Source organism: Crassostrea angulata, chromosome 5, assembly GCF_025612915.1.
Source record: "Crassostrea angulata isolate pt1a10 chromosome 5, ASM2561291v2, whole genome shotgun sequence".
NCBI classification, from domain to species: Eukaryota; Metazoa; Mollusca; class Bivalvia; order Ostreida; family Ostreidae; genus Magallana; species Magallana angulata.
The window spans coordinates 9,452,060-9,476,308 of NC_069115.1; the positions used below are offsets into that span (position 1 = coordinate 9,452,060).

At 33.1% G+C, this 24,249-nt stretch overlaps 2 protein-coding genes and 1 long non-coding RNA gene across 4 annotated transcripts; 2 read left to right on the forward strand and 1 right to left on the reverse strand.

Annotated features, from left to right (window-relative positions):
- The first annotated feature begins 4,983 nt into the window (after window positions 1-4,983).
- Window positions 4,984-16,851, forward strand: LOC128182993 (uncharacterized). Of its 2 annotated transcripts, XR_008243512.1 has the most exons (5): window positions 4,984-5,072; window positions 5,181-5,242; window positions 5,875-6,021; window positions 11,211-11,441; window positions 16,708-16,851. XR_008243512.1 is itself a non-coding variant. In XM_052851778.1 (4 exons), the coding sequence occupies exons 1-4, from the start codon at window positions 4,999-5,001 to the stop codon at window positions 6,484-6,486; spliced, it is 630 nt and encodes a 209-aa protein (XP_052707738.1). In that variant the 5' UTR covers window positions 4,990-4,998; the 3' UTR covers window positions 6,487-6,943. The 2 variants fall into 2 exon arrangements, 1 of the variants encoding a protein (XP_052707738.1); XM_052851778.1 differs by lacking the exons at window positions 11,211-11,441; window positions 16,708-16,851 and adding an exon at window positions 6,140-6,943 and having other exon boundaries at window positions 4,990-5,072.
- Window positions 16,852-18,098: 1,247 nt separating this feature from the next.
- LOC128183776 (tigger transposable element-derived protein 6-like) lies at window positions 18,099-18,977 on the reverse strand. The gene is made up of 2 exons (XM_052852932.1): window positions 18,951-18,977; window positions 18,099-18,599 (listed from the first exon to the last, which is right to left on the reverse strand). Exons 1-2 carry the CDS (start codon window positions 18,975-18,977, stop codon window positions 18,099-18,101), a joined length of 528 nt encoding a protein of 175 aa, XP_052708892.1.
- A 1,982-nt stretch (window positions 18,978-20,959) lies between these two features.
- On the forward strand, window positions 20,960-23,561 carry LOC128182995 (uncharacterized). Its single transcript, XR_008243513.1, has 5 exons — window positions 20,960-21,412; window positions 22,193-22,336; window positions 22,450-22,557; window positions 23,173-23,256; window positions 23,447-23,561. It is a non-coding gene; the product is annotated as an uncharacterized LOC128182995 (long non-coding RNA).
- Window positions 23,562-24,249: the final 688 nt, after the last annotated feature.

Consider the following 24,249-nt stretch of genomic DNA (forward strand, 5'->3'; position numbering starts at 1 on the left):
GTGCGTGAAAGAGTATTTGTAACTAGTGGGGAACCACTAATTATATATACATCACTTTAAAATTTCTGCATACTGCATAATTCTATATGTTGTACAAAACGTGTACAAACAAAAGTTCACGAAGGTAAACACTTGTAGCATCTTTAAAAAAATAATAGACTTGTGTATATCAGATGTTGTTAAATGCACGATACATTAAGGAAACAAGTGCTTTTGAAACATTAAGAGAGACTGTGCCTTTGGTTTCATTAAGGTTATATAACCAATTGAAAACAGTGAGAAAAACCTAAACATGTTCATAATGTTGAATCTAAGGCGGACACATTATGTTTATTAAACATATCCAAAGTTTGGTACGTGTATCTGTAAACATACGTGAAACCTCGCACGGACAACACTTACACGTCCAAATGCTTAATCCTATATTTTCAAAATTATTACTCGGTTCATTCGGATAGTAGGACACTCAACATCAGTGTTGTTCAGGTAAATACAAAGGTTTTTCCTCCTGGATAACATGTTAATTATTTTTCCTGTATAAAAACATATTACAATTTTAGATTTTTTTTTAGAAATTATATCAATAGAATATCAACACACACACACATTGTCTTTCTCGTGTTTCCCATCTAAACACTACATACACTGCCATTATTCAATTATAAAGACCATTTTGAATTATCCTGACCCTAGACGTCCTCTCTCTGATTTTGGGTTCTCGGGCTGATACTTAAAAAACAATTCAAGGGAAAGTTTGTTATATTACACACAAAATTAACCTAATACTTCAATACCAGCATGAGACATTTCTTTGTGTTTTGATGTATAAGGCTTTGAATAAACTCTGCTTCGTATAGGTCTGCTTACAATGGTGGGCAATTGGTACCCATAGAAATTCCAACAGACCGTTGAAAGACCTGATTTCCAAAAACAATGGAAATATTGTCAATCAGGAACGCAATTATTTTTTTGATATCATTTTCAGGGTATCTCCGTATGAAAAGCAAATAATACAGACAGCAATTCAGTACAAGAAAGTCAAGAAGCGGATAAAAATATAGCTTTAGTCACGTTTTGACGAAAAACAAATAAGATCTTCGTTCGAAGCTATAATAAGAGGAGAGTATTTCCTAGAAAAAAAACCAACACACACACACAAACAACAACAAAGAATATTTTTGAATATATTTGAGTTGTCATAGACTTCTTCACCAAGTATAGCTATTTTTATATCAAACATAGATCTAGAGACTAAGACCATGACCTAATATTTAAAAGAAAAAGATAGATATTTTTCATTGGATTTGCTTTTTTAAAGCCTGAGTCTCTAAGATATATAGGTCCACATGAAGAGGTTTGGCCTCTTAGAGAGAGAGTGTAAAGAGAGAGCTCACGATTTCGTTCGACAATACACAGTAGCTGCCGTTAATAGACAGAAAATATATTATAACATGATGTTCTGGGAGAAATATAAATCGGGGTGGGGAGGTATTTTTGTTTACTTTCCTAAAAAGAGAATACAAAAATACAATGTAGGATGTACCACAAAGTTCACTTTAAAATATGATCATATTGCATATCAAATTTAAACACCATTTTTGAAAACTTGATCTTGATCGATTATCTGTGTACTAAATGATTGTATTTTGCATGTTTTCACTCTTAAAAAAATGTTGATATATTTCAGGAAACGTTGTGCCAACAAATTGAAGTACTTGTTATTTTTAGTACATGAAATACCAAGTCATTTGTTGGAATCAATTTTTCCATAGGATTAAGTACATGTATTGTTACATAACGGAAGTTTTATTTCTGGAAAATATGATCAATATCATTAAAAGGAAATTTAAAAAGGGAATGTTTAAATTTGGTTCTTAACAATCAAGCGGTTTAAATTACAATTACTGATTCATTCAATAGAGATTTCATTTATTTGAATTAGGGCGTGATTTTGGCTTATGATAGAGTATTATTTTGAACGATTCTGGAGAATCAGAAAAAAAATTAATATGAAACTACAAAAACGTTTCTCTCACAGTTTTGGAAAATCAAAGTCATTTACACTTGCGGAGGAAATAATATTGCAATTGAGGAAGTGGGTTTTTAATGCAGATTTAATTGATGTTGCAAGTTTTTTTTCTATTCATTTTCAAAGAAAACAATAGTGTCTGATTGTGTTTTAAACAGAGAAATATCCAATTGAATTAACAAGAGTCATAAAATGCTTATCAATCATCACTCATCGTAACTAGAGGAATCCTCTTATTTTATGCGCTTTGCGTCCTACGTTCTGCATACCGTGGAGTAAGTATAAGTTGTTCAGAACGCGTACAAGCAAACGTGCACGGATGTTAAGAAAAAATAGCATTGTTAATTATAGCATAGACTTATGTATATCGGGGCCATATTTCCAATAGAATTTGGAATCGGAATTTGAGAAAAATCTCAGCGGAGTAAATTCCTAGGAATTAGAAGAATGACAGATGACAAATATATATTACAACACATTTTTCCTTTCCAACATAAAAAAACACCATTTTTAAGACTACAGCACTATGACAAACGCATTCGTGATTTTTCAAAATTGCGGACGTAAACAACCATGCGCTTCATAGAAACAAACGTCTAAAAGACCCTTTGATTTTATAACCGCTAGTAAACGGCGTGGTATGGAATCATGCAGTTTCTTACGTAGTTCTGGTCGAAGGAAGTCCAGATGGCCGAAACGACGCCAAAAAGCTCTTCAGGGGTCGTGATGTTTTGTTCCCGATTTTGTTTGTTTGATCCGAAGCCACAAATTTTCAATTATATTAATGTCTGAAGACTCTGACTCTGACGGCCACCGAATAGTTAGAATATTATTTCACAGTTTGTAGTCCCTCGTAAAATGGGCTCTATGTAAGGGGACATTGTCATCTTGAAACCGGTACGTTTAGTTGCTAAAATGCTGAGCAATGACAGGCCACAAATAGTTTTCCAAGACTGAAATATATTTTTCTGCATTTATATTACCATTGACAAGGCAAAGTGTTCCAACTCCGCAATATGTAAGGCAATTCCACAGCATAATGGATACCCTTCTCTGTCGAGGTGGGCACATGCATCGGGAAAGGTATGCTTCATTTAATGTTCTCCAAACGTAAACTCTGTAGTTTTCACCTAAAACTATCTGACTTTCATCGGCAAAGATAACTGTGTTCCAATAATTATTAAAAGTGAGTTTTCTTTTCTCAAGACACCACGAAACACGTTTTTTTCTGTTGATCTGTGACACATCCATCTTTTTTCTCACAACTCGTCGCTTCACCTCTTGTGCATGTAGAAATCTTTGTACTGTCCGTGGATGAACATTTTCGTTTTCATTTCTGCTTCTGTTAAAATCATAAGTAATGTCATTCAAAAAGTTTTTGTTTGACGAACGAGCCAGTTCCGATCCCGGTGTGACATCTTGGAAGGACGTCCGCTTCTCTTTGCTTTGTTGATCTCCCCTGCATTGAAATACTTTTTCCAAATTGATCTGATGGTAAATTCCGATATCCCCAATAAATTCTCAATTTCAGACGTCTTCTAACCCTCAACCTTTATCTCAACGATTAGTTTTCTCACGCTGTTTGTCACTTCTTTCGATTTTTGGCCCATAATGAATGATATGTTTGTTTACAATTGTACAAGAATGCAGACGACGGAAGTTTACAAATTACGTCACTTTCTAGCTAGAGACAACTCTGTGAAAGTTACACTAGATAAAATGGTGTTCATCAGAAGTTATTCCCCCTTTTATGAACGAGACGCATATCGATGACGTCGCCATTTTGAAAAATCGCGAATACTTTTGTCATAGCGCTTTATGTTTTAATGGAAGAAACTCTAGACATCTTGGAATGCATAAACTGTTGGCAAGAGGTAGACACAGATTTAACTGTCCTGGCTTTCAACGAAATGTTAGACAAATGTCATAGACTGTGGCATCTGTATTAAGAGGAAGAATCCATGAAATATATAGCATCGATACATTTATTTTCATCAGGAATGCTCGTATAGCGCACACAAAGCAGCTAATATTTTGAGCGAAATTTATTTGAGTTGTCGTAGACTTCTTCACTAAGTATAGCTCTTCCTATGTCAAACATAGATCTAGAGACTAAGACCATGGCCTAATATTTAAAAGAAAGAGAAAGGTATTTGTCATTGAATTTGCTTTTTGATAAGCCAGAGCCTCTTAAATATATAGGTCCACATGGATAGATTTGCGCTCTTAGAGAGAGTGTAAAGATATAGGTCACAATTTCGTTCGACAATACACAGACGTTGCCGTGAATAGGCAGAAAATTTATCATAACATGGTGTTCTTGGAGAGATATAAACTGGGAGGGGGGGGGGGGGTTGGTTACTTTCTTAAAAAAAATACAATGCAGGTTGTTTTACAAAGTTAACTTTATTTAAGCATGGTCAATTAAAACTTCTCAAAACGTAATCAGATGTATTCTACGATGTTCTCTGTTGAAGAAAATGCGAAAAACAGTTTGTAACCACTGTAATGTTAGTCTTGTTAAAAACACAATACTTCACACCTACGGCTACATGAAAATAAAAAGGTATGGGAATTAAAACTGTTCTCAGCCTTGTTAGGTATAACAAATGTTTATTTTACATAATTTCTAAGCACGTGAATGATTAGCCATTAAATAAAACATTTAGAAACGAGAAAAAAATTAATCAATGTTGTGTTATAACCCTCTGAAAAGTCTGATAAATGTGTGGTTACCAAATGTCTTGTTTTCTGAAAATTGAAGTATGTACAAAATTATATTACCACGGCTTTAAAATCTTACGATCTAGTTTCAATCAACAGTTTGAATTTGTTTTTATAATGAATTTCCCTGAATAAAAAAGCATAGTTCCCGTTCAGCGAATTCGCTAAATTCGATGAATAAACGCTATGACATTCTGTGCCACCATTTCGGGCAATAGGCGTCAGCACGTGAGATATCCTGCATCATGATACGATTTGTTGTGTTTTTACTCGCGATCAATAAATGTTTACAAGTTAACATATCGCATTGCGATAAAAGGTAACTGTTGGTTTAAATAACTGGGTTTATAAAATGTTCTATACAATACTTTTGTTGAAACATATCAATGAATTTCACTTTTACTTTTTTATTTTATTATAATTGTAGCGACGGAACAAGTATTTGCTGCCCGGGTTTTCAATATGACAGCATATTAGGGACCTGCGTTCGTAAGTTACACAATAATCTCTTTTTTTCCCGACAAGAGTATTCTTATATATGTGCCGTCGGTTTCATTGAGCGAAAAAAAATAAAAATAACGACTCATAAGATACCATTTATATGCTCTTCATTGTAATAAGATTTATATATTTTTAATACCACATTTATGTTATGCATATATATCATATTGATGGTGATAGAAATAAATTGTATACCAAAATAATGGTGAATTTATTTTAAGATTATTTAAAATATAGCTAAAGGCTTATGTCTTCAAAAAGTTATGCATAGATTTTGAAACATTAAGTTTAAAGTTTCCAGGGATTATTTATTAATAACATTCATAATTTATGGTGTATGAATTGATATTATCTACAAATTTGTTTTGTTGGTTTGCTTGTTTTCTTCTTTCAATATGGTCTTGTGGTTAATATGCGGTAAATTGTAGTCAGGATAAAAAGCGAGCTAACTATCTAAAATGTTCTTATATCTATAAGCAACTCATTAGATCGATGTTTATTTTTACTTCGATGGAGCCCAATTTTGAGCATAGTATATTTAAATTTCATATATGGCTTCCGCCAGTGAACATATAATGTAGATAAAAAATAGTATTCATTTTATTTTGTTAATATTTCAGATTGTCCTAAAGGATACTTTGGCATATCTTGCGAACATCCTTGTCCATATCCACAGTTTGGCGACTTTTGTCAGAATCAATGTACATGCGAGATTAATGACTGTAACAACGTTGAAGGATGTGCTAAACACATAAGTACGCATAAAGGTATGTGCCACTGAAATCATACACACAAAACAATTAAGTGCATCTAAAAAAAAATTATAAACGACATAACAACGAAACATTTTGTACACACTTCATTGTTAAATATGCCTTTTTGCAGGAACAAGATTCCGTAACATGAAACTACATACTGACAGTACCACGTCCATCTTTCTCTCTGGTACTATAGGCTATGCCATTTCTCAAAAACTGACATCATCGACTAGTCAAAAGATCATTCAAAAATATAATGATACAAAACTATCAAGCAGTAGCATTCATGTAAACAATACAACACCGATTCGACTTTCCGTCATTGTTCTTGTCTGCTTGAGTGCAATCATTATAATGCTATATTTAGCATTATATGCAAGAGATCATACCAACGATATCAAGAAACTCGTGTTTTGTAATTGGAAAACAAACTGTAGAACTTATAGTTCCAGAAATGTTAATTGTAATGTTTAAAAAGAATCGCTGTTTTTATAAAATAGTAATGGACTGGAATCTTACATAAACAACAATAAAATATAAAGGCAACTGATCATTTAACTATGATTAACTAACTTATCATTACACTGTTTAATGTTGTATATTCAACATTTTTGTACATTTAAGTCATGCCTTATTTTGAACATCCATGTATACCATATTATCTTATCTGTACGATATCAGTCATATATTTAGATTATTTATTAATGTACACTGTATTTTGCATGTTTTAACTAATAGAAAAGACTTTGATATGTTTCTGGAAACCTTCCAACAAGCGATACTTTCATTTAATTAAAAATCTTAATTAATAAAGGTTCTCAGTCATTTGTTGTACTTATAATAATCAACATTCCCTTAGGAACTAGTAATTTGTAATCGGAGAGAAACAACATAAATTAGAGATGCAAAAACATTGTTTTTCATGTTTAAAATTGCCGCTGGTTTTTATTAAATATCATTGAATTGGAATCATTCATAAACAAATATAAAATAAATCTAATTATTACACTGTTTGTTGAATCAAATTATTGTTTTCAAGATTTCTGAACATTTAAATCATACATTGTTTGAAATATGATTGCATTGCATATCGAATTTATGCAAAATGTTTTTGTAACTTGATCTTGATCGTTTATCAATGTGCATTATGATTGTATTTTGTATGTTTTCACTCATTAAAATATTTTGATGTATTTCAAGAAACGTTGTTCCAACATATTATTATTTGTTATTTTTAATACATGATATACCAAGTAACTTGTTGGAATCAATTTTTCTATAGGATTACATAACGGAAGTTTTATTTTTGGAAAATTTGATCAATATCATTAAATGAAAATCTAAACAAGAGGCCCATGGGCCACATCGCTCACCTGAGGAACAATAGGTATGATAAAATCAGCTCAATGGAGTCATAATACAAACTATCTGGACAATATACAATAATTCATGTAAATCCTGTATAAATAAAATCCATTTTCCCCTGGATATTCTTATGTTTATAATCATTAGTCCCTTTTTTTAACAGGATGATTTTATAGTCATATCATGTGTTGAGTATTGCAGTTCTCAAAAAGATCCCTAACAATAGTTTATATATGGGATATAAACGTACAGTAAACTCTCAACCTTCTCGTGAGGCCAAAGAATTGTCCTGGGGCCAAAGTCTTAACAATTATAAAGAATCATCTGGCTGATTAGTTTCTGAGAAGATTTTTAAAGATTTACCCTATAAATTCCTTTGTTAAACTTTGACCCCCCCCCCCATTGTGGCCCCACCCTACCCCTGGGGATCATTATTTTCACAACTTTGAATCTACACTACCTGAGGATGCTTTCACACAAGTTCCAGCTTTCCTGGCTGATTAGTTTCTGAGAAGAAGATTTTTAAAGATGACTGTTTATTCCTATGTAAAACATCGACCTCTCATTGTGGCCCAAACCTACCCCCGGGGGTCATGCTTTTCACAAATTTGAATCTACACTAACTGAGGATGCTTCCACACAAGTTTTAGCTTTCCTGGCCAATTAGTTTCTGAGAAGAAGATTTTTAAAGATTTACTGTATATAATCATATGTTTAACTTCAATCCCCCATTGTGGCCCCAACCTACCCCCAGGGGTCATGATTTTCACAACTTTGAATCTTCACTACCTGAGGATGCTTCCACACAAGTTCCAGCTTTGCCTTCGAGTTAGTTATTGAGAAGAAGATTTTTAAAGATTTACTGTATATATTCCTATGTTAAACTTCGATCCCCATTGTGGCCCAACCCTACCCCCGGGGGTCATGATTTTTACAACCTTTAATTTACACTACCTGAGGATGCATCCACACAAGTGTCAGCTTTCCTGGCTGATTAGTTTCTGAGAAGAAGATTTTTAAAGATTAACTGTGTATATTCCTATGTAAAACGTCGATCTCCCATTGTGGCCCAAACCTACCCCCGGGGGTCATGATTTTCACAAATTTGAATCTTCACTAACTGAGGATGCTTCCACACAAGTGTCAGCTTTCCTGGCCAATTAGTTTCTGAGAAGAAGATTTTTAAAGATTTACTTTTTATATTCATATGTTAAACTTCGACCCTCCATTGTGGCCCCACCATATCCCCAGGGGTCATGATTTTCACAAATTTGAATCTTCACTAACTGAGGATGCTTCCACACAAGTGTCAGCTTTCCTGGCCAATTAGTTTCTGAGAAGAAGATTTTTAAAGATTTACTTTTTATATTCATATGTTAAACTTCGACCCTCCATTGTGGCCCCACCATATCCCCAGGGGTCATGATTTTCACATCTTTGAATCTACACTACCTGAGGATGCTTCCACACAAGTTTCAGCTTTCCTGGCAGATTAGTTTCTGAGAAGAGGAGTTCTAAAGATTTACTCTATATATTCATTTGTTAAACTTCGACCCCCCATTGTGGCCCATTCTCAGGTGAGCTAAAAAGGTTAAGTTTACAATTCAATAAGTTGGTTTCTGGAAGAACAGATTTTGAAAATTTTCGTAATAAATATTGTCAATTTTTTTACTTTTTAAAGCGCTAAGCATAGCTCAGCCCTTTATTGTCGTTAGACTTCAACTTCCGGTGCATCGAATAACCGCCCCCTCTAAGCAAAAGTATACATCATTTAAACTGGTTAGGGAACCAGTTTCAGGGGTTTATGCACATAACTGCACGGGCTATTGTGAATCTAATTTACGGGTTATTGTGAAATTAATGTACGGGGCTTACATACATCATTGCAGGGACTGTCATGCAGTGATGAGGAAATATAGTGCGTATACAGAAGCTGAAATGCTATATACATATATCTGTTATATACATACAGAAGCTGGGTTAGCGCTTTTCAGTACTATCAGTACTTTGATTTAATCTTTAGCTTTTAAGATCTGTGTACAAACATAGAATTGTTAGCAAATCTCTGTATCTTGCTAATAATTCGAAGCAAACACTCAAAAATGGTTAGTTAATAGAAATTGTTAACAATTAAACACAAGAAACATGCACTACATGTATAACAAATAAAGAACACAATTTATTTTTTCGAAATGAATTATATATATACATGTATATACCTACATATTTCCGTAAGCGATATCAAACTCTATTTAAACTGAATAAACTAGAGAAAATGCCGAGCATCTCAACAAAAACCTATTGCATTAATCTACCATTACGCAAAAAATAATGCCGAATTACCGATAGAATGAATTGTATTTCAGTACTCCTACATCAGATTTTGCTTAATTTGCGCAGGTAAACAGTTAACGTAACTGTTTGATTAACCGAAGTCTCTGTTTGATTTGATACGTAAAAATCACGAAATACAGACGACAGTTTCCAGGTTACAAAGCATAAATAATGAAAACGAAACGAAAATCAGAACAAGCTAACATCAACGTCATGTGTGAAAACTGCCAACGCATTGAAATATTTAGCCTCAATTTACTTCACAAAATCGGCACCAATATATTTTTCATGTTTCAAAAATTTCCCTTCATACGCTAACTGTTGCACAACAAGCAAATTCATCATAGTCAGATCGACCCTTTTTCGTATAATGTCATGGCTGCTTTAAACAAAGAACCTCGTTTTAGAAGTATGGAATACGAGTCTTGGTAAAATGGGTAAGCAAAACCGGGCCGTGGTAAAATAAAAGCCGGGGCAGATCGGCAATCGTCAATTCCAAATACGCATTATTTTGCAGCAATATTTAGAGCAAATACAAATATACTGGTCCATCAAATATCCTGAAATTTTAATGAGATTGGCAGATTAATAACTGCTTATCTTTTGTTTTGCCCAGGCCAAGTCTTGTCTACCCATTTTACCGGATGCCGAATCCGAGGCTATTAAACTGATTGAAACACGCCTTTCCTTTATTATTATTTTCGTAATAACTCAGATTTGAAACAGAATTAGACCTTAATTTTTGCAATTTATATTTTCCTTCCCATAAGGATAATTTATGCTAAACTACGTTGAATTGGAATCAGTAGTTCTTGAGAAGAAGATTTTTAAAAATGCACCCCCCTTTTTCTACAGTTTCAAGGTTTTCTCCGCTTTGAATACAGATCGGACTTTTATTTCTGCAATTTATATTCGCCCTCCCATAAGGATGCTTTGTGTCAAATTTGGTTGAAATTGGATAAGCGGTTTTAGAGAAGAAGTTCAAAATGTAAAAAGTTTACAGACGGACAGACAGACGGACAGACGGACAGACGGACGGACGGACGGACAGACGGACGACGGACAAAAAGTGATCAGAATAGCTCACTTGAGCTTTCAGCTCAGGTGAGCTAAAAAGAGAATGTTCAGATTTAGTTCTTAACGTTTTAGCGGTTTAAATTACAATAACTGATTCATTTAATAGAGATTTTATTTATTTAAACGATCGCGTGATTTCGGCTTAGGCTAAACAATTACTTTGAACGATTTCTAAGAATCAGAAAAAAATAATATGAAAATATAAAAGCGTTTCTCTTAACGGTTTTGGAAAATCATATTCATTTACACTTGCAGAGGAAGTAATGTTGCAATTGAGGAAGTGGGTTTTAAATTTAGATTTAATTGATGTTGCATGTCTATATCTTATTCATTTTCAATGAAAACAATAATGTATCATAACGGAAATTCTACAGAAATTGGTTGAAGGACATGCGGTAAATATATAACGTATGTTTATTTAGGTTCATGGAGAAATGTGTTATTAAGTCCAGTGATGAGCCTGTCGATGCCGGGTCAGAAATCTAAATAAAACGCTTCTACTGACCACGATTCGTCAGATCATTAGTATGCACTTAATCGCATTTACTAATAAGGTCCGGAGATAGTGTCCGTGCGTATAAAAAGGAGGTGCGGGGAAAGCGGCTCTCCAGTAGTGAACTGGAAGCTGTCGTTTGCCTCCTCTTTTTATACAGGTAAGATCATATTAAGATACTTGCGCGGTTTTAATAAAAGTTAAAAAAAATGATTCAGAGGGTTCAAGTAAATATAATATCTTATTTTCAGAGTTTTTGTAATCAATGTTTATTGTTATTAATTATACATGATGTTATATTGAGGAATTTGATTGAAACTTTTTATTAGTAAAATTGAAAAAAAGAGTAGCCAACTGGAAGCTGTCTTTTGCCTCCTCTTTTTATAAAGGGAAAGGGCTACTTCCCAAGTTGAGGAGGAGAGAACTCTGGGTTATATAACGTGGCACAGACAACGCCAGGTGTCTGGTCAAGGACGAACAAGGTCCCAAGGATCAAATTAACTGAAATATCGTATTGAGCGAAATCTTAGTACGATAAATGTCTGATTCTGTTTCAAACAGAGAAAATCCGATTAAATTAACAAGAGTGATAAAATGTTAATCTGTCGTCATTTCTCGTAACTGATCGCTAAAGACCAATATTATAAGTTAAATGTTATAGCATTTAGACATGAGCGTGTACGAATATGTGTAACTAGAAGACTCCTCTTTTTTCATTCGCTTTGCGTCCTTCAGTTCTGCATACCGCGGAGTAAGAATATGGTATTCAGAATGCGTACAAGCAAACGTTCATGGAGGTTAAGAAAAAGTAGCATTGTTAAAGAAACATAGACAAATGTATATCGGGCTTCTATTTCTTATTGATTTACAAAACGGAATTTGAGAAAAATCTCAGATGAGTAAATTCTCAGGATATGATATCAAAATTGGGTAATTTTTTTTTTAGAAATTGGAGACAAATTTTGTTAAATGTAAAATAGACGACGCATCAAGAAAAATTGTGCTCTGGAACATTAAAAAAAAGCCTGTACTTTTGCTTACATCGTAGTAATTTAACAAATTTTAAAACAGTGATAAAAAGCTGAACATGTTCATAATGTTGAATCTAATTGTTGAACACGTACGCGTACATTGTTCACCTTCTGTGTATTAAACATATCCAAACTTTTGTATGTGTACCTGTAAGCACACGTGTAGACCCACACGTACAACACGTACGCGTCCAAATGCATTTAAGTTGTCGAAATTGTTACAACGGGATAGTATTACTTATAATAAATTTAGTAATGTTCCTGTGCATACTGCTGGTAAGCATGCAAATTAATTTTTCCTGTATAAAAGAAATGTTTAAAATTTTAGTCAATAAAATGTCAAAACATACAGTGTTTTTCTCCCTTTTCTCTTCGAAACACTAAATACACGTGTCAAACACTACGCAATTATAACGACCAAGATAGACTTAACATCGTGTTGTGTCAAGATGCGAAAACAAAGTAAAATATAATTTTTATATATAAAGTTACAGTGATCTCGCACTTAACTTAATCTAAAGGTGGAACAAACAACCCTCCTGCGCAATTTTAGTGTAAAATGCAATCTCTCAGATGATTAGTTTTTTATTGCTTGGCTGCCGTATGATGATCGGTCGGTCCATCATTAATTTTCTTAACAGAGGTTGCACCTACTGAAATGATATCTGATAATATACATATTTATCATATGAATATCTATGTCGAGTTCAATTTTAGATTCGATTAAGTAATGTTTGAGTTATGTCCTTGGAATTTAAAAAAAATCCAATTATTGAAGTCTTCATTCATTACGTCGCATAGGTTGCACCTACTGATATGAAATTTGATATACAGATTTATCATTTGAATATATCGATGATTTTAATTAGGGTTGAGCAATTTTTTGAAGGAGTAACGTGCATTGGACTACAAAAAATTCTAATTATTTGCAATTTCCGTTCATTTTTTTTTTCCAAAGAGGTCCTCCAGGAAGGGCATAAGTGTTTTACAAACATCTCTTGGTTTTGTTTTCTTTTTTTATGATAAGATTATACATGTAAATATGCTAGCAAGTTTCATGTTTTACTGTCATAATGTTGCAAGCTAATTTTACTGGTACATTGTAAGTATAAATAGGGAGGAAATTAAAAATTAAACTGATATCAAAGTTAAAACCTCGCCATTTTGTTAAAAATAAAAAAAAGAAAACAAATAAACACTTAAACAATTATGTAGGTTGCATATGGTCAAACTATTAAAGGATGACTGCACTTAAGGTTATGCGATATTTACCAGAGAATAAACTTTTAAAAGAGATTTTTTTCTTTTAATTGCAGAAATGGTCAACATCCCAACTGCAACGTAATTGCGTTAAATAAAAATATCTTTTAACCAAGTTCGAGTTTGTTTTCTACGAAAGCCCATTGAGCTCAATTTCGTAGGTAAAAAAATATATTTTTTTCACGAATAAACGCGAAACTTTCGCAATAAAAGGCGAAATTTTCGCGTTACTTTCGTGAATAAACGCGAAACTTTCACAAATTAGCGCGAAACCGTTATATAAATAAAGGCATATCATACATGAACCCTTATAAAGAAAAGTGAATGAAAACAAATACTTTTAGTTTTAAATCATGAAGTACTTATTATTCATTATTATTATATCATCGTGTTCCGTTGATTTATGAGATATTTTTTTTACAAAAAGAAATGAATAAATCTGATAAAACTTTATAACATTTTTAGTTGTTATATGTTCCAAGTAGATAATAAGTTAAAGCATCATTTTTCATTTGTTCGCGGACCCTGTGTTCGAACAGGCATTCATTATCTTTTTTCTTAAAAACAATCAATATCAACCATCGAAAACCTTCAAGTTTTAAAAATCTTAAGACATTTCAAATCACAGCTTGATTTATATTTCTGATGTTAAAATAAACTGGACGTTAATTTATCTCGCGGCGATATAACATTTATTATAACGTTTTGAACAATGATATCCTTTCAATTCTAAAGTGATACTAAATAAGATTTTATTAATTCGAATCAAAATTGTTATAATCAATATATATTGATGCCTGATTTTCTATCATACAGCGCCGATAAGAATGTTGAAAGCGCGCTGCATGATTTTCTTGAAAAGTCAGTATTAAGATTTTAAATATTTCCTACGTTTGAATTTATATCAATTTGTAAAAGGTTAATTCTGATTCATTTACATCTTTATATAATGTGATTATTTTGTTTGATTTTAAATTAATATGTTTGTTTTCGGTCATTGTTCTTCATAGGGTTTTTTTGTATGAAATGCCACTATTTATATTTAAGTTTCGCGTTTATTCGCGTTTATTCGTGAAAGTTTCGCGTTTATTCGCAAAAGTTTCGCGTTATATCTCGAAAGTTTCGCGTTTATTCGCAAAATTTTTGCGTTTATTCGCAAAGGTTTTGCGTTTATTCGAGAAAGTTTTGTGTTATATCGCAAAAGCAACGCGTTATATCGCGAAAGTTTCGCGTTAATTCGCGAAAGTCTCGCGTTTATTTGCGAAAGTTATTCGTTTTATCGCGTAAGCTTCGCGGTTTTTCGCGAAAAAAATATTGTTTATACTTACGAAAATGAGCTCAATGGACTTTCGTAGTTTTCATAGGCGGAGGTCGTCAATCTTACTTGAATCTCGATACAATAATGAGATCGCCCACTTTTTTACTGACCTTATACATAGTCAGCGCATGTCTGTCTATTGTTCTCCGTTTAATAGTAGTTGTATACTTTCATTATCTAAGTTTTGTCTAAAGGATATGAATAGACAAACATGCGGTCGTGGTTTTAATGAGAAAAACCTGCTTCCACTTACTTTCGCTTTCTTGGTTTTAACCATGGGTTATTACAATTCACCACGTGATTTCTCACCTCAGGTAACTCTGTAAATACAAAAGTCTATCACGTGACGTATTATGTCCTAACTAGGACAATGTTTGCGAACACGTTAAGTTGTCAAGCATTGATTTGAAGTCTTCAGAGCATGTTCAACAGAGCGAGAGCTCGCCAAAATTACCTATACCTACAATAAAAATTACGGCGAGTGCTTGCTTTGTTGAACACGCCTCTGTACTAACATGAGCGGGGTCTTATTGTTGAAACAATAATAAATAGTTTACTTGAACCATGTATAGAATAAATAGGGCTATGGTGCAAGAATGATTATTTAAAGTTTTATACATGGCATTATTTTTCATGTTGGTCCAAGTTTAGTACCATTCTGATAAAATTAGATCCACCTCTTATGCATATCAATATCAATTTTATGTTATATCAAGGGCAGATGAGCGACAATTCTCCGTATTTCGAACGTTTTGAGTGGAAAAAAACCCCACAAATTGACTTTTTTGTATGGCAGTCTTAAATCTTGATTTATGTTTGAAATTGACAAGACTCATTAATAAAATTAACAAAAATGATATTAAGTTAAGAAACAGACAGAAAAAGACCCCAAATCCCAAACACGGCGCTGAGTGCAGTCATTCTTTGAAAATGCGAAGTTATAATACATTACATACAGATTACATACTACTGACTGGTTAAAGCTATCCAAAAGTAAAGTGCGTTTTTATGAGTTTTGTAAGTTTATGGCTTGTATTTCTGAGCATTTTTTAAACTTAGAAATATTATTTTTTTCTTTTCTCTGAAATTCCTCTGATGTTAATTATAAAATTATCACATACTTGTAGTTGACAAAGATGCAAGCTATGTGTAATTCCTGCTGCGCTCATCCCAACAGTCGCACCGTAAAACATATTATATTTGATAAGAACGTTTATTTTAATTTTCCATTTTTCCGATTTTCCTAGTTATTTCATCTCTAAAACTGGCGTATTTTAGACACTTCATTGTATTGTGACAACATTTATAATAAGATGTCATACTATGACGGTCATAATTTATCTAGGAACTGATTTAAAAGTGCATAGGTGTTCCGGAAATGAAAAATAGCGGCTGATGTTAAATATGATGTGATAGCGTCGCTCGCTTTTGTTCATATCAGGAATGCAAAAAACCCTGTATTTTTTACGAAGTATAAAATAAATGGCTTACATGGAAATGAGCGATAAGGGTATATTTTTATATTACTCTACGTATCTCCTGTCATTATTACTCAAATTGTGTCACACTTGGCACACATTTTTAATAAAATGCACAATGCCATATTGAGATAGCAATGTATTTGATAATGCTGAATTTATATCCTTTTTACTTCCATTTAACTTAAGTGACTATTTATCTGAATTATATCCTGACGTTGGGTTGTTAAAATTACAGGCGTATATAACAAAAAACTATCTTCCTGTGTCGCATGTTCCATTTTTTTAAGAAGTTCACACAACTAATTGCAAGCAAGATAAATTACCCTATTCTTTTAGTTCCATATACCCTATTCCTGGCAGCTGCCCGTGTCAGCAGTAGCATCTTATCTTCAAGATAACAGAACGAACAACAGTGAAAAATCCCGACCCTGACACCATCAACAGGAGGTTTATCTCCACATTGTCTGATATTGTCTTTGATTTTTGTAGCTGTAAGTACGAAAAGTGGTAGTTGATTAAACAATATGGCTTCTATATCTTTAACTTAAGCACAGGATGTCAATGGATATTGTGCATCGCACATGTTGATTAAGAAAAGGAAGTCAAGTTGCACGGCATCCCGTCAAAAGCTAGTTGCATATCATTAGGTGATGTGCAGTGCAATACTTTACATTAAAATGCCATACGCCAAATATAATCTGTGATTTTCTTCGAATTATCAATCAAATTTTCATGTTTAATTTCAGCATTCAGCATTTTAGGACAAATCATTCAGCATCTTGTAATTTGACAAATTTATAAAGACCACTTCTTTGTGCTCCTGTCACGAAGAATTAGCCAGCAGTCAACTGCGCTTTCCAGTCTTTCAGAGACACTCCTTCCAAGTTAAGCTCTGTTGGAGGTTGACCGACAGTCAAAAGGGATCGGCCCCAAAAACTTTCTTTCACATATATCTCACGAACGGTAATGAATTTCTAAACACCTGTTGAACAAAGTGTGTTTAAAATTAAACGACCTTTCATTTGATATTAAGAAAGAGGGACTGACTCTTTAAATTAGGGATCAGGATGGGCCTAAAGTATATTATCGATATAGTCATTTACCGAGTGACACTGATGTTTTGTAATAGGTTATAAAAGCAAAAGTAGGTATAATACATTTATATATTTTACCAATATTATGATTTTCTGCGTTACCTAACTAAGAATTTTGGGGCCAGAGGTAAATCAAAGTACTGAAGTAGGCATTTATTCAAAATCAGCGATATTTGATTTTGCATGGCAAGTAGTATCAGTAGTCGAAATATTTCTGAGAAATTGTATGGAGCCAGGCAGGATTGAACTCCTGTCTTGTTCAACCAAACGCTCGACTGTCTCCATTTATCTCCGACGAGCAAGCTTGTGCGTAGGTCCAAACACTGTTTCACTTTCGTTTTGCCTGAGTAAGTGCATAGGAGAGTTGATCTAAATCAACTCCCAAAAAGTTTAATCTTTTCTATCCAAATTTGAAGAAATGTACGTATTTAAAAAAGCAACGTAAGAGAACTAACAAAAAACAATGCAGGAGAGCATAAGCACTCAACTCCTCTTTCCAGATAATGTTTTGTTTTTCGAAAATTAAAGTCGATAACGTCATATCTCCTAAAAATCAGACGGAATACTTCCTCGTTGCTCGCAACGAGATCGTGTTTACTTTGGTTTTATTTTTCCATGAGTTCATCTTCGATTTCACTCAGTTGAGAAAATCGTTTTCGCTGATATTCTTTTGCGTCCGCGACGAATGATTTCGACCGTCGAGGCGATGTCACGTAGTGTTGGTGGTTTTTCGTCCGGCTCCGAATCGGAGCTAGACTCTGTGTGATGATTCTTCTTCTGTAGAAGCTCAGTTACAATGTCATTGTCCGCCATTTCTTCCGTCACGATGAGATCAGTGTCAGCTTTCACGAAGTCGGTGAAAGTAATTCCTGCGGGCGTCAGTCTTTGGGTGAGATCTGTCAGCAGAATGTTGTCGTCGGAGTCCTGAGCTAAAGATGCGGATAAAGGTACAAAGCTTGAAAGTGGCATATAATCTACCGCGTTGAAGTCATTGTTGGGATTCAAAGACAACGAGAAACCGGCATTACTAAAACAGTTGGCAATACAAATACTTCCAACGTTGTCCCAAGCGGCGGCGGCAGTGTGTATGGCTTTGAGAACATTATACTGGGGACCGACCTTGCTGCCATCACACTGAAAATATAACGGGATTTCTTTAATAGAAACACCTCACACCATTTTTATCATTAATACCCGTAGGCCATCTCTTAACATTCATATGTACACTTAACTAGGAGACTAGAACTATAATTATCGAAATACTTAAAGATCATACTAAAACATTTAAGAGAAATAACAGAAAATAAAATGTTTAGACAATTTTCAAATACTTTTAGAATGTATTCAATCAATCTCTATCTGTATTTTGTCTTCAGATTGTAGATTCTTCCCTGGTTTTCAAGTTTGGGATATGCAGAACAATTGTCCACAAGCATTAAGATCTTGCGCTTTTTGTCGAGGAATTTTTCTATCGAGGGCTCTAACCCATTCGATAAATAAGGCGCTCGACATCTGTTTTTTGTTAGTGCGATATATGGATAGCCAGTAAAGTACATTCTTAAAACAACGGGGTTTTTCAAATTTACTAATCACTATAAATTTTAACTTTTCTGACCCATCCATATTTCATGCAACTTACAGAGTTAACCAGTCTTTTAACCTTTTGCCAACTTAATATTTTTCACCTTTAAGTTGTAACGTTTCTCGGGCATTAGTGTATAGAACAAGCCAGTTTCGTCAACATTGAATATATCACATGGGATACATGTACATTTATAACCTTTGATCAATTTTGGGAGTTTATGGTTTTTCCAGTCGTGCTTTATATCTGTATCTATAGCACCACTTTCTCCACAAACTCTACGACAGACAATGCCGTTTCGTGACTTAAACCTGTCAAGCCAACGCACATTCGCTTTAAAGTTAGAGTCTCCAATTTTGGAAGTGAAATTTTCTGCTTTTTGTATAGATTTGGCCCGCTGATCGGAATATTTGGGGCATTTTTACGCTGAACCACTTATATCGTACACTGTTCACACTGTCGTGTTTCCCGGACCGATGCCGTTTTCTACTTGGATTTAAGTCCGACGTTACGTAATTTATTATTTCGGCCTTGTTCTTCAAAATCGTACTTAAAGTGTTTGGTTGTATTTCAAATTTCACTGCGACTTCCTTTTTAGGAATTTCGGATATTTCCACGCATCTTATTATTTCAAATTTTGTCTCAATTGTTATTGCTTTACGTTTCCGTGACGGCGAGGCCATTGTTTAAACGAAGACTGACATAGTGGAAAAACTTACCCTGAGTATTAATCATTATGACGTATGTGAATTAAACTCAATTAGAAGAAAAAATTGAACCTCTGTTAACCAAACTGATTTTAATTGGCAATATTATTGTGTAAAATCATGTAAAATTAACTTAAGTATCCTTAACTATCACACAGAATTCGTTTTCAGAACGCACGTTAAAGCTTATGGGCAATTGTTATTGTTTGATTAAACAGCCAAAAATTCGTTAATTTTTATGCCTGTGGGACATTAATTGAGTTCGTTATATCCGTAAAATCGTTATATCAGAATTCGTTTTATCCGTAATATTTATCAAAAATTTATGAACAACTTTCCGGAACACAACAATACTTCGTTATATCCGTAAATTCCCTTTATCCGTGTTCGTTATAAACGAGTCTTACTGTATATTTAACAATTGATTATGGTGTCACACTTTAAAATAACCAATAACTATTAATATTCTAGTTATTAAAAGAATCGTTTTGATCACCAAGTGTATACTCAATTATCAATGGTTGTAGTAATCTATTTTATTAACAGAAATATCACACTGTGACAATTTAACATTTATTTCATCAAAAATACATTTTTTTGTAACGATCACTACCATCCTTTGTTTGGATCCCAAAGGGTATGTTTCAGTATACATGCACACTAAGCTAGTTGACCATGCCTTTCTTTAACCTTATTTAACGTTAACTGTCTGCCTTTTTCTGTTTAAAGTATTTCGCTACGATTTGTAATATTCATCCCGATGATATTGGATGTCAGGAAAAAAGTTAAGAAATTTTGAAATCAGTGAGAAGATGCCTGATATTGAAATGTTTTTTTTTTTCAGCTTTAAAAATATTAATGAATTATACTTTGTTTTTAATCCAGACACATGGAAGTATATACCCTCGCATTTACAACTTAATACGCAATATTTCAAAGCTCATGACCGATATATGTGGGATATGCTTTTATTATAGATAAATGCAATGCATTTCCATTATGGCAGATGTTTTACAGATTAAAACCTACCTAAACAAAATTCATTCGAAAAAAAATTTCACATTGTAAAAGACATAAAATGTACACAAGGAAGGATGTAGCATATCCATGGATTATATATTTTTTGTATTTTGAAATCGTATGGAAAAATCCCTAATTTATAAATATTTTCCCATTGATATTACAGACTGAGCAAATATTTCTAACCGAGAAGTTTGATTTAAATTTATCATTAACATTACTGACTAGTTTTGTTTGGTCTTAAAACAATTACAGTTGCAATGATACAAAAATATCACATATGTGGATGGTTCATTTTGATTGCAGCGTTTTGCCCTAAATTAAACTCGTAAGTATGGATAGTTTTCTGAATGCTCCGTAAGTGGATATTTCAGCTAAGTTTACTGTCCTAATTACAGCAGCAATTCATCGTATGTATTTATTTAAGATAATGAAATTCCCATTTCGTTATACATGTATTTGATTATATTTCAGAAATTTGGTTTTTTATAAGGAATCAACCTCTGAATGTCCCCCTGGATATCAAGGACGTCGCTGTTTACGGTTTTGTCCGTACCCACAATATGGACTTAAATGTACCGGCAAATGTGAATGCAGTGTACATCTCTGTCATCATATCAATGGCTGCCCACCTCCAGGTTTGTGAAGTTTTGATAAAGTATATAATAATATATTCATCATTAATTCCATTTTTTTTGCGTTTGTATATATATTTTTTTAAATAAAACAAAATGACCGATAAACAAAGCATATAAAACACAAACCTGTTAAATGAAACGTAGGGAGACCTTAGTTTCCTATATTTCTTTATGTTACACTGGATACTCTTCAATAACGATATATAAACAAAATTTGACACTTTCACATGCATATACTGTGGTTTCATTAATATTCAAGGGTATCAATTTTCTTGGATAATGTGAAAATCACAGTTTCAAGAATACGTAAATATGTGGCCACTGATCAAATGAATACATCTTAAAAGAAACTGCAATTCGATGAACATTAAATTTCGTGGATCAATTAAACAACGAAATCCACGAAAATTGGTATTCAACGAATATTGATGAAACCCCAATATCACCATATTTAGGTTGTTTTTTTTTCATTGTTTTATCGTTGGAAAACTGCAAGTATGTTTACACTGTCACAGTAATAACTGTATTTACAAATTTACACTTTGGAATCTTTCAGACATTACCAAAATGTGTTGAACCTTTTAAAATACCACAAAAAACATGTACCTTTATACGAGAGCAAACCTTATTCTTTATTTAAAAGCGTAATTTTATTATTTTTACATGTAGTAAAGTCGGTTCCTCTGAACGTTTGGAATGTATCCTATGCGTCTATAATATATTGGACTTGATATAATGTATTACTATGCAATTCATTTCAATTGTATTCCGTTTTTGTAGCAGCTGCAAAATGTCCCATTGGATTAACTGGAAAATACTGTGAATCACAGTGTCAATTTCCAGATTACGGATATGGTTGCCAACAGTCTTGCATATGTTCCAAACAAAGATGCAATTTTGCTACTGGATGTACTTCTGTTAAAAGTAACTACATTAGTAGCAGTCTATACTTGATCAAATTTCCAATACAAAACTTTGAGATGCAACCGTTAAACAGATCATGGTATTTTACACATATACATGTTGTTTTGTTTTAGAATTCATCAGTAAAACGACTACTCAAAAAAGTCTAAGCATAAACGTTCCACTAAACAGGACTTTAGTTTCTCTTAATACTGTTTCAACTATGGATGTTCTTAAACAAGGTATACATGGATTTTATTTACAAATATTGGAAGGTAAACAGAGATGATAGATTACTAGTAGCCCCATTACTTGACCTTTGTCCGTTAAAAATATTAACTTAGCTTTAAAAATAAAGTAATATTGTAAGAATGTAAATGTGATGTTAAAACGTTTAAACATAAATGCATCACAGAAATGGCTTTTTCAGTGTTTTCATATTATATCAATATTTGTATTGTTTTTTACATTTGTAAATTTAAAATGGGTTAGATACAATAATGCTTCCTTATATTAAATTTAATCTTATACGTCTATAAATTTTAATGGGGTTAGAAATTAATTATGTACATGTGCAACTAGGAGAAAGCCATGTGATGCTGGGGAAACAAATGTCAAGCTGCTTTTTGTTAGTATCAATACTACATGTAAATACATACTTTATCATTTCTTATGAAAATTTAATGGAGCATGACAAGTGCAAGTTTCACACATAAGAGCTTTAGGGTAATATTGCTTTCCATAAAAATGTGACGACAAAGTCAACAGTCACACTTTCTATTTTGACACATAAAGAGAACATTGTTGAACAATGTGACAAACATTTGTCTTTTATTATAATGAATGTACTTGCGTAGGTACTAGTACTCAGAGACTGGTGAAGAAAAATCAGATATCAACACCAATTACTAGGACTTTTTCCAATGAAGGTGCTTTAATTGGTAGGTATAAAAAATCATGATTTTTAATTGATTTGAAATGCGTAACTCTTAATAATTATTTGGTTCACGTTTATTGTAGTATAATGACTCACATTATTCCCGTACATTTTAAAATCAATCTACATGCATGTATCAATTTAATGGAAAAAAAAATACAGACATTTGCTAAAGGACAACGGTTCTTTTTGAGCGCAATTGAGTTTTAAAAAATAATCTACAAGAAGGAGGGTTCAAGTCATCATATGACTATACACGACAATATATCTTTTATGACTAGAGATATAAACAGACAAAGAAAATAAATCTTCTTTATAATCGATTTTGCAGTAACTTATATCATTAATTTCTAATTGAGAAAGTACATGTCCAAAAATTACTTAAGAATAACAATTGTTTTTTTTTTATTCCTATCATGCATGTAAAGACAACCAGCTTTTTTAGACAACCGATAATATATATATAAATATATCAACATATCAACACCAGCAGCTATCAAACTTCGAACACCTCTCCTGCATGGTATTAAAATATCGTTAAATATCAACATGTACAATGAAACTTTATGTATGACTTGACAACAACAATTTCCGACAATGGGTTAGGTTTTAAATCACCAATTTGATATATTGATGGATTTAGACCGTGTGAAAGTAAGAAACAGCCGGTCTATAGTAGAAGGTATAGTATATATATATGTGGGACTTGCGCCTATATTCAGACAGGACAAACAATTTCATTTAAAAACAGTACAGTTTTCAAAGTCAATTCTAATATGAACTGCAAATCTAAAAACATCATTTATTGCATGACCTGTAATGGATGCGGAGAAAATTACATTGGCCAAACAGGGACCAAACTAGCCGACCGTGTGAGGGTACATAAGCAGCAGATAAGGGATCCTTCTGTTCGTAACACTCCGTGTAGTGAACATTTTGATATGTGCGAGAGAGGCCGGTTTGAAATTTTTCCATTTTACAAAGTCCGCGAAGAAAG

Bases quoted from the DNA above. Each gene is read 5' to 3' on its own strand.
- LOC128182993 (XM_052851778.1), top strand. From the start codon at position 4,999: ATGATACGATTTGTTGTGTTTTTACTCGCGATCAATAAATGTTTACAA. The intron at 5,073-5,180 runs GTAACTGTTGGT...TTATAATTGTAG, and splicing joins ATATCGCATTGCGATAAAAG to CGACGGAACAAGTATTTGCT. The intron at 6,022-6,139 runs GTATGTGCCACT...GCCTTTTTGCAG, and splicing joins ACACATAAGTACGCATAAAG to GAACAAGATTCCGTAACATG.
- LOC128183776 (XM_052852932.1), bottom strand. From the start codon at position 18,977: ATGTCGAGCGCCTTATTTATCGAATGG. The intron at 18,600-18,950 runs GTTAGAGCCCTC...TTATATTTTCAG, and splicing joins GCGCCTTATTTATCGAATGG to TGTGATGGCAGCAAGGTCGG.